Source organism: Eumetopias jubatus, unplaced genomic scaffold (assembly GCF_037043125.1).
Source record: "Eumetopias jubatus isolate StellerSeaLion01/CBP00866 unplaced genomic scaffold, mEumJub1_p1.0 scaffold_8, whole genome shotgun sequence".
NCBI lineage: Eukaryota > Metazoa > Chordata > Mammalia > Carnivora > Otariidae > Eumetopias > Eumetopias jubatus.
The window spans coordinates 38,797,839-38,811,137 of record NW_028274814.1 but is presented as its reverse complement, the minus strand read 5'-3'; the positions used below and the strand labels follow the sequence as shown (position 1 = coordinate 38,811,137).

The 13,299-nt window shown below is 43.9% G+C and overlaps 1 protein-coding gene across 1 annotated transcript in view; it reads right to left on the bottom strand.

Moving 5' to 3' along the window:
* The window catches only part of CACNA2D4 (calcium voltage-gated channel auxiliary subunit alpha2delta 4), a 133,712-nt gene that overhangs the window by 78,191 nt on the left and 42,222 nt on the right, over positions 1 to 13,299 (bottom strand). The window contains exons 14-18 of the mRNA XM_028121034.2: positions 11,836 to 11,913; positions 10,931 to 11,011; positions 10,287 to 10,361; positions 5,091 to 5,177; positions 4,455 to 4,526 (exon numbers count right to left, since the gene is read on the bottom strand). Of these exons, the coding sequence (XP_027976835.2) occupies positions 4,455 to 4,526; positions 5,091 to 5,177; positions 10,287 to 10,361; positions 10,931 to 11,011; positions 11,836 to 11,913 (393 nt within the window). The remainder of the gene's footprint in view (positions 1 to 4,454; positions 4,527 to 5,090; positions 5,178 to 10,286; positions 10,362 to 10,930; positions 11,012 to 11,835; positions 11,914 to 13,299) is intronic.

Sequence of the window (13,299 nt, the reverse complement as noted above, 5' to 3'; positions counted from 1 at the left end):
CATACCATTGTGATTGGAGGTAGTAAGAGACAGATGTGGGTTTTAGTTTTCCTCATGGTTCCTATTTTTCCTCATGGGTTTCCGTTTGTTCTTGTTTTCCCTTGTGTTTCATTCAGCTTTCCTTCCAAACTGCTGGCCCTACTGACCTCTGATGACTTCAAGCTCACCACTAGATGCAGGGACAGCAGTCTCACAGACTTCTCTACCAGAAATGACAGTCTCATAATGTTGAACTCCTGGAATAAAACCCTATATTCATATCACTTGTAGTGGACTTACTTCTTTGATCAAACCCCAACCATTTCTCTGCTGAAATTCTCCATCGATTCACTCATTCTGTCCATCTTTTCTTTTAATTCCTTGTGCATATTTATCATACCTGCTTTTAAGTCCTTCTAATTCCAACAGCCAGTTATCCCTGGGTCAGTTTCTAAGACTGCTTTTTCTCTTAACTATGTGTTACATTTTCCAGTTTCTTCAAGTGTCTGATAATTTTTATTGTACACCGGTTATCGTGAAGAATAGGCTATACTTTGTCTTCCTCTGGAGAATGTTGATTTCTATTTTAATCAGCAGATAAATAATTGGCTGATCACTTTGAGCATGTGGAGGCTTGGATTTACATTTTTGTTAGGGTGGGTCTATTTCAACTTTGTCTTTAGGTCTGGAGTGAATCTCCTGGTCTTGGGACATAGTCTTTACTCCTAAAGTGTAGCTCTTCTGTGCTTTCAAAGAAAATCCTGAGGTGTTTACCAAACCTCTTCACCTTGATGTGACTCAGACTCCAAACTACCCTCACTACCATAGGTAGCAGTTGGAATCCTTGTTTTGATTTTCAGCTCTTCAACTGTTGCTTTCCAATGGGTACTTAGGTTCTCCCCTGTATATATGTAGTTTAAAATCAGTCAAGAATTTGAGAGAAGTTTGTTTACATATGTTAGGGCCAGCCCACCTATGGATCCCTCATTTCTAGGATATCTTCCTTCACGTTCAGACACTCTGAGAGCCCAAATTCTATTCTCTGATACTTCAAGATGGTAACTATAGCTTTCTGTTTGAATTATAGCTGTTTCATTTAAACAGACTAGGGCATGACCTTCAGAAAAAAAAAAAACCCACATAAATGTGTATTTCACCCAGTGTAGTTCTCTTGATTCAAGGGGTGAAGCCCCTTCAACCCTTGTTTCTGCCTGCTTTTGGTCACTTTCATATGCCCTTAAATGTTAGTTTTCTATATTTTGTCCAAATGTATGGTTGTTATGTGCTGGAGGATTAATCTATTGCAAGCTACTCCCTCATAACTGGAATCATAACTTTGAGATAATCTTTTAAGGTTGAGGCAAAAGGAAGAGAGAAGGAGCGGGGGTTTCCTTGAATCCCCATTAAACAGAGAGAGCTGGAGATGTTTGGAAGATGAGAGTAAAAAGGTGTCAGAACAGTCTCCCCCTTTAATAGATTGCCTCCCCTTGCTGTAAAAAAAAGTGTGCAAGTGAGTGAGTGTGTGACTAAGAGAGAGAGAATGAAGAAGTGCCACATAGCACTCTAATCCTGCCCCCCTGAATCCAGTGGAGAAACATGGGGCAAAGCTGCCCTAACTGCCTGTGCCAGTTGCTGGTGTGTGTGTGTGTGTGTGTGTGTGTGTGTGTGTGTGTGTGTGTGTGTGTGTACACCATATGCCCATCAGCAGGGCTAACTTGGAAGAACCTGAAGGCTAGTAAAGAACACTGTCTGTCTCGCTCCCTCCCCCCACTGCCAATTATTTGTTCTAAACTATCAAACAACATGAAAATGATCTTTAAAAGCCCAGGATAAGATGCTCCAGGATACTTTGATTGTCTGTTTTTTCTTTTAAATATGTCTCAGGATATCTGACCAGGATATTACTGATGGGTTAGAAATTATGACACTAATTACTGGTCCACATTTTGGGAAAAACAGCCTGTATCAAAATGGCAAATAGGAGGCCTGCAGGCCAAAGCTGGACTCCTTACAAGTTTGAGAGCCTAGCTTTTGGCCCATATTGTGTTTTTAATATTTTTGGAATTAAAGGCATAACATTTAAAACTATGGATTATTAGCTGTGTCCTTTAGATGGTACATGAACCGTTCAGTTCCCAGCACCCCCAATACCGAGGCTCGTCTGTTTCTCTTACATTTCTTGAACACGGCCTATCTGGCCCCATAGGTTTTTGACTTTGTGAGTCCTGCTCTAGATCTTGCTGGGTTGCCATTACTGTCTTGGGAATGCCAACATAGTTGCCTGTCTGGTATTTAGGGGAGATGGAAAAAGGTCTGAATTGATCTATGGGAAGTAAGGATTCATGTAAAATCCCTTAAATAAAACAACAAAACAGGTCACCACCTTCCAGGATGATATCAAATACTCCCACAATGCTTTAAGAAAGCTTCCCTTGGCTTAGACCTGAAGAGTATTTCTACTGAGGCACAAGCTTGTGAGGTGAGACACACCACTGAGCTGAGAGGGCTGGGGTAGACTGGCAGGAAAGAACACAACAGGACAGTCTGCAAGACTCTTAAAAGAGAAGACATGTAGGGCAGACAGAGCAATCGGTAATGAACAAAATGTGGCAACATCGGGGAGAGGGGCATCATAATAGATCAGAGCAGTGAGAGGCTGGATACCACTGCAGTGGCCTTATAGCAAAATGTCCCTCACACACAGTGCAGGTGCAGCAGCTTCTGAGCATGGAAGTAAAGAGATGAAAGATTAAAGAGTTGAGTTATGATATAATGAGGTAGAGGGAGAAGAGAAGACAATGAATTTTAAAGATGGAAACAGAATTCTAAAGAGACTCTTGGGAAATCTTTAAGCTGGAGATTGAGTGGAGGATTTAGGGCCACTCCTACAGAAAAGCCTTATACATTAGTGATTAAGAGTACATGTGGGGTTTGCAATTAATCATCTAGGTGACTGGGCAAGTTTTTAGCTTCTCTGAATTTCCTCATCTATAAAATGGGGGTAGGATAGTACATACTTCATAGGGTTGTGAATGTTGAGTGAATACTTACAAAGTGCTGAGTCCAGTTTCTAATAAACCTTAGCTACCATTATTATTATTGACAGTAATAGTAGCAGCAGTACTATGAACACCCATGTGGTATGAAAGGTACATCTCCATCATGACCATGATTAGCATCACCCAAGTTCTTTATGTTAAAGCACTCACATGTCAGGAAGCTTTTGTTAAATTGCAGTTTAACCTGGGTGGTTTATTAGTAGCAATGAACACATTTCAAAGGGACGGGCAGACTGGATCTGGTTAGGACTCTCCCTTGGTGGCTCTGAGAAGCATGAAGGCAACATGAGAACACTGGGCACTGGGAAGAAAGGATGGAAGACACACGGTACCAACTTCATAAGTTGGTCTGAATTAGATATAGTATAGCCATACTCCAATCTGTCTGGAAGTTGCTGTCTGCCATGTGCATGTTAAAATTTTCATTATAGCTACCTTAAATGCTTTGGCAGGGCTGGGTTAGGGAAGAGGTCCCTTGTGCATATAAGCAGAAGTCTGTTGAGATAAAAGTGGAGGTGCATGGAAGAAACCTCTACTTTTTTGGGATCAGGAGAAGGAGCCGCTATCACTCGTGGCCTGACATCACTGATATTGCTCAGTTTGCCTAACAGAGGCCCTTCTCAGTCCAGAGCTTATAAAAAGCAGGCAGATGTCACGCAGATCAGATACTGGTCCCAGTGAAATTCAGCCCATGTGTCTAAAGGGAATGCAATGAATTGCTTTCCCTTTCCAGTGCTTTCTTGTTTGGCTTCCATGGAGGTTTGTGTTTGTGGAAGAACTTGGGTCTAATTGTTGCAGACAGATGCCTGTGTTCTTTTAGCTGAGGCAGATGGACAACAAGAGGAGGAGGTGGGGGTGGTTGTGAGGGAGGAGGTGACATTTGTAAATATGTCAAGGGACAATGCAAATTCAGCATAAATGCAGTTGAACCTTTTAAATGAGAAGATGAAATGATCTTTTATAAATGATGCATGGATCTGGGAAGACAGCAATGGCATCAGTGAGGGTATTGATTCTTGACCTTCTGTAGTTACAGTGGATTATTTTTAACCTCTTCCCATATAACATGATTAACAAGAGTTGTTAGCGATTTGCAAAATTAACTATCACTTTCCCTCTTTCCATTATAAACAACAAAAGGGACAAGTAGCAGGCAGCATTAGGAAGAAAGAAGAGTTGTAAATGCCTTGAGCTAACCTACTGCTTTGCTCAGTAGTCTCCAAAGAACCAATCATTTCTTGGTCAGATGTTTCTCTGGGGTTGATGCACACTTTGATATACCTTCTACAAATAGCACTCAAGTCTTGAGCTCTAATTCGGCTGGGTTCAAATCCCTTATCGCTACCCCAAACCTCAATCAACTGGGATGCTGCCTTCCTGGGACCAGACCCTGGTTCTTTCCTTTGAGCTCCTTACCCCTTTGTCCAGTGGAACCTTCACGTCCATAGAGAGAGAACCTGTTTCCCCATTGATCATGGCTGTTCTGAGCTTCAAGAGGAAAGATAATGGTATTAGTCCCCTGGCTCACACTGGAGGGTGGAAGGCATTGAGTTTATTGACCAGATTGCAGGTGATCCCTAGGAATACTTTCAGTTCTTCCCTTTTTCCTTTAAGCAGAATACCAGGAGGGAGTACAGACCTGATTCTAGGTTCCATTTAGCTTATAATTCCAGGTCTTCACCAAAATAATGCTCCCAAGTACATTGAGGTATGAGAGAACATGGTGCCATATTACTGAGACATAATTTCCTCTAGAATGAGCTACAGACCCCCCCACTCTCCAAATCAGACTGAAACACCACTGGAACTCAACCTCTGTGGCTTATAGACATGGTTCACACCACTTCAGCACTCCCTGAGATTCAGGAAGATACTATTATGTTGTTATAGTTGTTGGCAGAATTGCCCATTACAGAAATTGCTTCTGGTTTGGGCTTGGAAAGCCTCCACTGAGAGGAACAGAGCGGCCCCAGAGCTCACAGCCCCACAGCTAGCCTGGGTACTGGCTGTGGAGCTACACTCGCTCCTCTTTCTCCTGCTCTCCCTACTCACGGTTTCGGCTCGGTCTTCCCACTCCACTTCGGAGAGATCCACGCTGTTGTAGTTAGGTTTGGGTTTCAGTTTCTTCCCCTCTCTGTACTGGAGTGGGCAGGTTTGGAAGAAAGATGTGAGGTTAAACACGAGGCCCTGCTCAAGTTTCATCTCTTCTCCAAAGTCTTACAGATATTTTCATAAAATCAAAGAATCTCAGTGATTCCTTAAGGTTATCCGGGCCAACCTTCCACCTGATGCAGCATTTCCCTTCCCAGCATTTATGACAGATCGTCTCACGGTCTCTGAGTGAATATTTCCCATGGTGAGGAGCTCCCTAATTTGTGAGTCAGCTTGTCGTAGTTTGGACAGCTCTAATCGTTAGAAAGCTCTTTTTTTTTTTAAAGATTTTATTTATTTACTCATGAGAGACGGAGAGAGAGAGGGAGAGAGAGAGAGAGAGAGAGAGAAGCAGAGGGAGAAGCAGGCTCCCAAGGAGCAGGGAGCCCGAAGCGGGACTCGATCCCAGGACCCTGGGATCATGACCTGAGCCGAAGGCAGACGCTTAACCATCTGAGCCACCCAGGCGCCCTAGAAAGCTCTTATACAGAGCTGAAATCTGGTCCCCCGTTACTTTTACCCATTGTTCTTATTCTTTCCCTGGAGGTATACAGGACGTTTTCCACCTGACAACTGTTGAGGTTTTTGAAGGTGCTCGTTACTCCTGACTACACCTCTCCAAACTAAACGTTCCCAGGTTGCAGATGCCTCAACTCCCTCTGAATATGCTCTACGTTGTCAATGTCACCCCCAGAATGGAGTGCCCAGAACGAACGTCAGTATTTCAGATGGGGTTCTGACCAGTGTAGTGTGTGTGTGTGACCTGCGTGGACCACAATATCATATGGCTTTGCCTGCTGCCTCTGATTTGGCTGGATTTCCAGGACAGCTACACTGCCCAGACAGCCCAAATCGAGTTTTCAGTCATTTAAGTGCCCTTGGCCTTCCTTGCGTGGCACACTGTTAAATTACACCTTTTCAATATTATGCTTGAGCATTGAATATTTTGCAGAACTTTCCATGCATCCTAATATATTCATCTTGTTAGTTTCAGCCCATTGTTTAGATGAATACTTTCTGAATACAAATTTTCTCCCTTAATGTATTATCCATACCTTCCAGACTTGGTGTCATCTAGTTTCTGTGTTTTCATCTTGTTGATAGAATTCTTGAATGGGACAAAGCCAAGGACAGACAGATTCTGCAGCGCCTAATAAAGACCTCCCTCCAGCACAACATAGAGCCATCAATCAAGTCTTTGACTGTTATTATTTTCTGGCCCTGCCTTCCCTCCCTCCCTCCCTCTCTGATACCAAGACAGATTATCGTCAAGTTATCTGCCACTAGGTCGGCAGCACTTCCCAGCTTTAGTTTAATAATAGATCAAAAAAGGAAAGGGATGGTTTATTGTCAGGGTAAATTAAGAATTAATCAGAGGGTTTACTTTTAGCGGAATGAGGCCCCTGAAGATGCTTGAAAGGTTGAAGTCCCCTATCACTGTGTATCAGGCTTCTGCCAGTTTTTTCTTTTTTCCAGAAATTATCACCCTTATTTCTTGCCTATCTGGGTGGTCTGCAATATAACTGCCACAACAGTATTGTTTTTGCATTCTTCTTTTTCTCCTCACCCATGCTTGGATGACGTTCCCATTCCTGGTCTTGCTGATGCCCGTGCTCTTGACAAACAGCCCTGTCCTGCCATCTTTTACATCGAATCTCTTTCTTTTGAGTAAGGTGCAATATTCCTCATCATTGCTTATTGTCTAATTCTGGTGATACCTGAAAGATCATCTCTAGCTCCTCTTGTTAAAACCATAATTCCACTTTGTATAATTACTCATACTTTGAGCTCTGACAGAAAGATTTCAGGCCAACAGTATGGCTCTTGACCCTCTTTCAGTTTGTTACTAGGCAGATCCTCTATTACTTTTCTTTTTTAAACTTAACTATTGTTCTCCTTAATACCTATCACAAATTGATAGTGCTTTCCTTAGGAATCTCATTGTGTTGGCTTTACATAGTAATGTTTGTCATGTAATAATGCTCTACACAGTATTTTTCTCTAATTGTTTCATTGGTGTAAGTCTATTGTGTATACTTTATTTCCTTAATTAGACTATTACCTTTTGTTTATAGCATTCTCAGAGTGTTATAACATCAGTCACCCAGTAGATCCACGATATTAATTGATTGGTTGAAGTCTTATATTCATCTAGATTACAGAGATGGTGACAGATGAGTTTCTGATCAGTGCCCTTTAATTTTACAAGTCAGCTCCATGATTGACATTTTTTTTCCTGCTGAGTCATTTTGTTGCCCCTGGGGCTGCCTCCTACAGAACCCACTGGTACAAGTCGGTGGCCCATTGTGGATTCAGATGCTTGCCCAATAGAGTCTGAATTGGGAAGACAACATGGCTTCCAGTGTGCCCTGATCTCTCTACTATGAATCTCTATAGTTTGTCTTAAATAGCTCAGTCGCTTTATGAACACTCAGTATCTATCTATCTATCTGAACCAAACTGGAATGACATGTGCTTTGGGTGGTTTCTCCAAATGGCCCCTGGGGCAGATGAGCCCCTTAATAAGTTCTCACAAAGGTGCTCTGCTAGCTATTGTCTTCAGCAGCCATCTCAATTCAGTGTGAGACTGGAAGGGGAAAGGGCTAAGGTTTCTGTAGGACCTAACTACCCTCCCCCTGCTGCTCCCAACACTCACACTAAGAGGTGTGGCCATTGTTGTCAACAATAGTGGCCAAGTGCCACAACCAGAGGCAGCAGGGAGCCCCTAGCCTTGGAGGTAGACGTTTTATTTTTTAATTTTTTTTTTCTCATTAAACTTTTGTTTTAATGGGTCTCAAAATTCTGTGACAGATTTTTGGTCAAGTTGTTTCCATTAAAAAGTACTGATTTTAAAAACTAATTACTTAAAACTGCCACACACACACACAAAAAACAAATGATTCACAAAGCATTCTCCTTTCCTTCTGAAGGTTTTACTATGCATTATCATTAACCAGTCTTTTACTATTAAACTTAAATGGCCAATTGACACAAACAGTTCTGAGACCGTTCTTCCACCACTGATTAAGACTGGGGTGACAGGTATTAGGGATAATATTCATTTAGCCTTCTGAGCTTCCTGGGCAGACTTGGTGACCTTGTCTGCTCCTGCCGCCTTCTTGTCCACTGCTTTGATGACACCCACAGCAACCATCTGTCTCATATCACGAACAGCAAAACAGCCCAGAGGAGGAGAGTCAGAGAAGCTCTCAACACACACAGGCTTGCCAGGAACCATATCAACAATGGTAGCATCACCAGATTTCAAGAACTTGGGACCATCTTCCAGCTCTTTCCCAGAACAACAATCTAGCTTCTCTTTCAGCTCAGCAAACTTGCAAGAAATGTGAGCTGTGTGACAATCCAGCATAGGTGCATATCTAGCACTGATTTGGCCTGATGGTTCAGGATAATCACCTGAGCTGTGAAGCCAGCTGCTTCCATTGGTGGGTCATTTTTGCTGTCACCAGTCACATTGCCATGACAAACATCTTTGACAGATACGTTCTTGACATTGAAGCCCACATTGTCCCCAGGACGAGCCTCACTCAAAGCTTCATGGTTCATTTCAACAGACTTTACTTCAGTTTTAACATTGACTTGAGCAAAGGTGACCACCATGCCAGGTTTAAGAACACCAGTCTCCACTCGGCCCACAGGGACAGTACCAATACCACCAATTTTGTAGACGTCCTGGAGAGGCAGACGCAAGGGCTTGTTGGTTGGACGAGTTGGTGGCAGGATGCGATCCAGAGCTTCAAGCAGTGTGGTTCCACTGGCATTCCCATCTTTACGGGTGACTTTCCATCCCTTGAACCAAGGCATGTTAGCACTTGGCTCCCGCATGTTGTCACCATTCCAACCAGAAATTGGCACAAATGCTACTGTGTCAGGGTTGTAGCCAATTTTCTTAATATAGGTGCTGACTTCCTTAATGAATTCCTCGTATTTCTTCTGGCTGTAGGGTAGCTCAGTGGAATCCATCTTGTTAACACCAACAATTAGTTGTTTTACACCGAGTAAATAAGCCAGAAGGGCATGCTCACGGGTCTGCCCATTCTTGGAGACACCGGCTTCAAATTCACCAACACCAGCAGCAATAATCAGGACAGCACAGTCAGCCTGAAATGTGCCTGTAATCATGTTTTTTGATAAAGTCTCTGTGTCCTGGGGCATCAGTTATGGTCACATAATACTTGCTGGTCTCGAATTTCCACAGGGAGATATCAATGGTGATACCACGTTCACATTCAGCTTTCAGTTTATCCAAGACCCAGACATACTTGAAGGAGCCCTTTCCCATCTCAGCAGCCTCCTCAAATTTTTTGATAGTTCTTTTGTTGATCCCACCACGTTTGTAGATCAGATGACCTGTGGTGGTAGACTTGCCCGAATCTATGTGTCCAATGATGACGATGTTGATGTGAGTCTTTTCCTTTCCTGTTTTGGTTTAGGTTGAGCGGTGACTTTCACGACACCTGTGTTCTGGTGGCAAACCCATTGCGAAAAAGGAGGTAGACGTTTTAGATGAAATGATGCAACTTTCTTTTTTGGCTATTAGTTGTTCAGTTGGATGCATGTGAAAATGCCCCCAAGCCTCTGTATCAGGATGGAGGGAGCCAGGAAGGAGGCAGGAGCACTCAGGAACACATCCCAAGACAAACTCGGGGGAGCCACAGCTCTGCTGCCCCACCTCTCATGTGACTTTCCTTGCCATTTTTGTTGTTAACTCAATGTTCACACTCCCTGGGGTGGACACTCGAGGTCTGATGGTACTGCTGTCAGGCTCCAAAAGGAGCGTGGAGTGACTGAGGTAGTGACAGGAACATAAGTGGCTTGTCCTTCAGGGAAAACTGCACATTTCATTACATGCTCTCTGGACTATTCATCAATCAGTTCACGCATTTTTGCCTTGTCTTTCCTGCTAGATTACAAACAATTTGAAGACAGGGACCATGACTTAAATTTTTTTCGTATATTACCCATTCGGTTCTTAAATGGAGCCCAATGTGTGTGTTCATTATTTTAACTGTTTTTATGAACTATCTCCAAATCCCATATAGTTAAGATCCCAATGCAAATAAGATCTGTACCTACCAGGGGTCGGAGGTCAGGATGTGAGAGAATGTAGCCATTGTTAGTGTTCAAAAAGGCATATCCATGCACTCCGAGCTGCCAAAACACCAGGGATTGAGGGGCGTCAGACCTGTTGTTTGGGTTGGAGAACTGGAGCTAGGAAAGGGTTGGGCTGCAGGGTGGTTAAAAATGGCAGCTCACAGCTATGAGTTTTTCAAATAGGAATATAACTGGGCCAACGCCATGCTTCTAGCCATTAATTTTGAATTCCTTTCTAAATTCTACTGTTTATAGCAGCCACAATAATGCACACCATTACTTGGCCTCTTTCCCACCACATATTCTAGGTGCTTTGATGATGTAATCTCACATGTTCTCCAAACAGGACTGCATGGCATGGAGGAGTAGATTGAAAAACTGAGGCACCAGGAAGGGAGAGAACTTGCTGAAGGCCACAGGGCAAGTCAGAGCTGGTGGTGACAAAGGGTCCCAGAAATCCAAACCATTGCTCCCTGCTCAGTGCCTGCACTTCTCTGGGGGTGGGATGGCAGGGCCCCATCCAGCTCTGGGCTTGGCTACATTGCCTGCAAAGGGGCTCTTGAGCTTGGCAGGACAGCTCCTAGAAAGCCTGTGATTCCCCACTCAGGCATCTGATCCAGGCTCACCTTGTACCGGGGTGCCAGTTTCATCAGCTCCCTCAGGGCCACATCAGAGCCCACCACACCCAGAAGAATGCCGTGGGATCGCTGGAAAGAAAAACACCAAGGTCAGGGGGGCACCTGGCTTCCTTGTGCACAGGGCCAGACTGGACCCTCGGCTCTCCCAGAGCCTGGAAGAGGAAGCAAGCATCTTGGGCCTTATATGACCCTTCCTCTGCAGTTGGATTTTAGGCTGAGCTCTTTGGAATAAAAATCTATAACCTACAAGAAGAGGCCACAGGAGTAATCTCAGCTGCTGGGAAGATTAATTTCCAGTATAATATTTAAATTGTAATATTTAAAATAAATACAAAGTTGAATGAAATATTAATTTTCATTTCATTTCATAGAATGAAATATTAATTTTCATAACTTTCATAGCTGAAGTATCAAAATCCAAGGAACCATAACCTATGGATGCTCTGAAACGCACAAAGCATAAGGAAACATTTTCTGACCAGACGGAGGTTGGAAGATTCTAGAAATTCCCTCACCAGAGGCCTTTACAAACAAATTAGAGGCTGCCCAAACCGGTAGGTTAAGTGTTGTTTTGCCAGAAGGTTGGCAAGGGGATCTTTCTAGTCTTATATCCTAGGACAGTGGTTACAATTTCAGAGCACTAGGACAATTCCAAACTGGCTGAACAGAATCATTGGGTGAGCTTTGGGAAATATGGACCCCAAGCCACCTCCCATCCTCACGCCTTCCCAACCAAGAGATTCTGATATAGCTGGTTGGGCATAGGGCATGGAATCTGAATGTGAAAGGTGGCTCTGATGTGCAGCCAAGTCAAGAACCATTGGTTTAAAGAGGCCAGCCAGTGGCCCCAAGTTCTAATCCCTGTTGCAGCTTCTCAAAGAGTGGCCACTCACAGTTTCATTCTTTTTGCTGAAGACTGGCATGGCCACAGTGGTGAGGAGCATCATGTTCTGGGCCTGTGAAGTGAATAGCTGTCAAGGAGGAAAGAGCAAAGGACAGAGAGCTCAGAGTCCACAGAGTGGAGGACCCACAGTCACCAATGTCAACTACCACTGACGTGTCACCCTCCAACAGGAGGAAGAAGCCACATGTGAGGTTCCCCTTCTCTGCAAAGGGAGAGCTAGCAGAAATGCTGGAGGAGAGAGGTGGGATGGAGAGGGGACCAGGGCAATGTCACTTAGCAACAACAGTCCTAAGCCAGGGCAAGCATCAGAACCCCAGAACCCACAACACAACTCCCAAACATGCTCATGAAGTCCTCTGTCTTGGCCATGCCAAGGATGAGCATGAGCTCAGGGAACAACCCATCCTGCACACACCCAGAAATCTCTGCCATGGACCCAAGGTTGGCACACACAACAGTCCAGGACAGTTAAGAGGGAGAAGGACATTGACACTGAGCCACCTGCAAACACAAGTGCACGCATGGGGAAGAACCGCTCAAGGGGAAGCCATGGTGTAGTTATAATAGCTGATCGTGGGGTCACTCCTAACACAGACCCACAACCTCTTCCTCACTGAGAACGCCAGAGCCACATCATTCCCCACCTCTGAGATGGCCCTCCTCCCCGACTACCTCATCTTACTGTGCGGGCTCCTTCAGCCTCCTTGAAAGGGGCTCCACACAATCGCCCCACTTTATCATGAAGACAGGCCCTCACAGGTGGTGTGTGCAGGTATGTTTGATATGTGTGATCTTCATCAGGATCAATCAAATGTTGTGCTGAGCCCATGGAGGTCTATAGTATTCTTTCTTGGAGAATGAAGAACTTTTTAAAAATTGGATATATTTGACATATAACCTCATGTTAACTTGAGGTGCTGCTTAAGTGTTGTTTGATACATTTATGTTGTCATATGATTGACATTGTAGTGATGTCTTTTACATTATGTAATTATAGTAAAATATTGTATTTGTTATACTGTACATAGATCACTAAACATCAAATCTCTTCCCCTTCCTCATCTGATTTTTTGGCTGACACTTTGGAAGTAAGGTTTTCTGAAAGCGAGTGATTTCAGTTGACTAATGTTTTACCAGCTACTGGAACCAGGAGGACCCTAGAGTTGGCTACGGGGATAGCAGGAAACAGTCTGGGTCTCTGGTGAGCAGGAAGCTCCTCACCAGCTCCGGGCTGGCCACCTCTAAAGTTCTCTTAGATGAGGGAGAATTACACTTCTCTCTTATCTAAGCCACTGTGTTCAGATCTCTCTTCATCCCAGGCTGATACATCATCACTGAAGCAGGTGGCTACATGTGGGAGATGATATGAGAAGTGCCAGGAAGGTCCCTCTTGCTACCAAACATCTCATCTGACATTCTGCTTTGGTTATCTATTCCTTTGTGTAGGTCACTG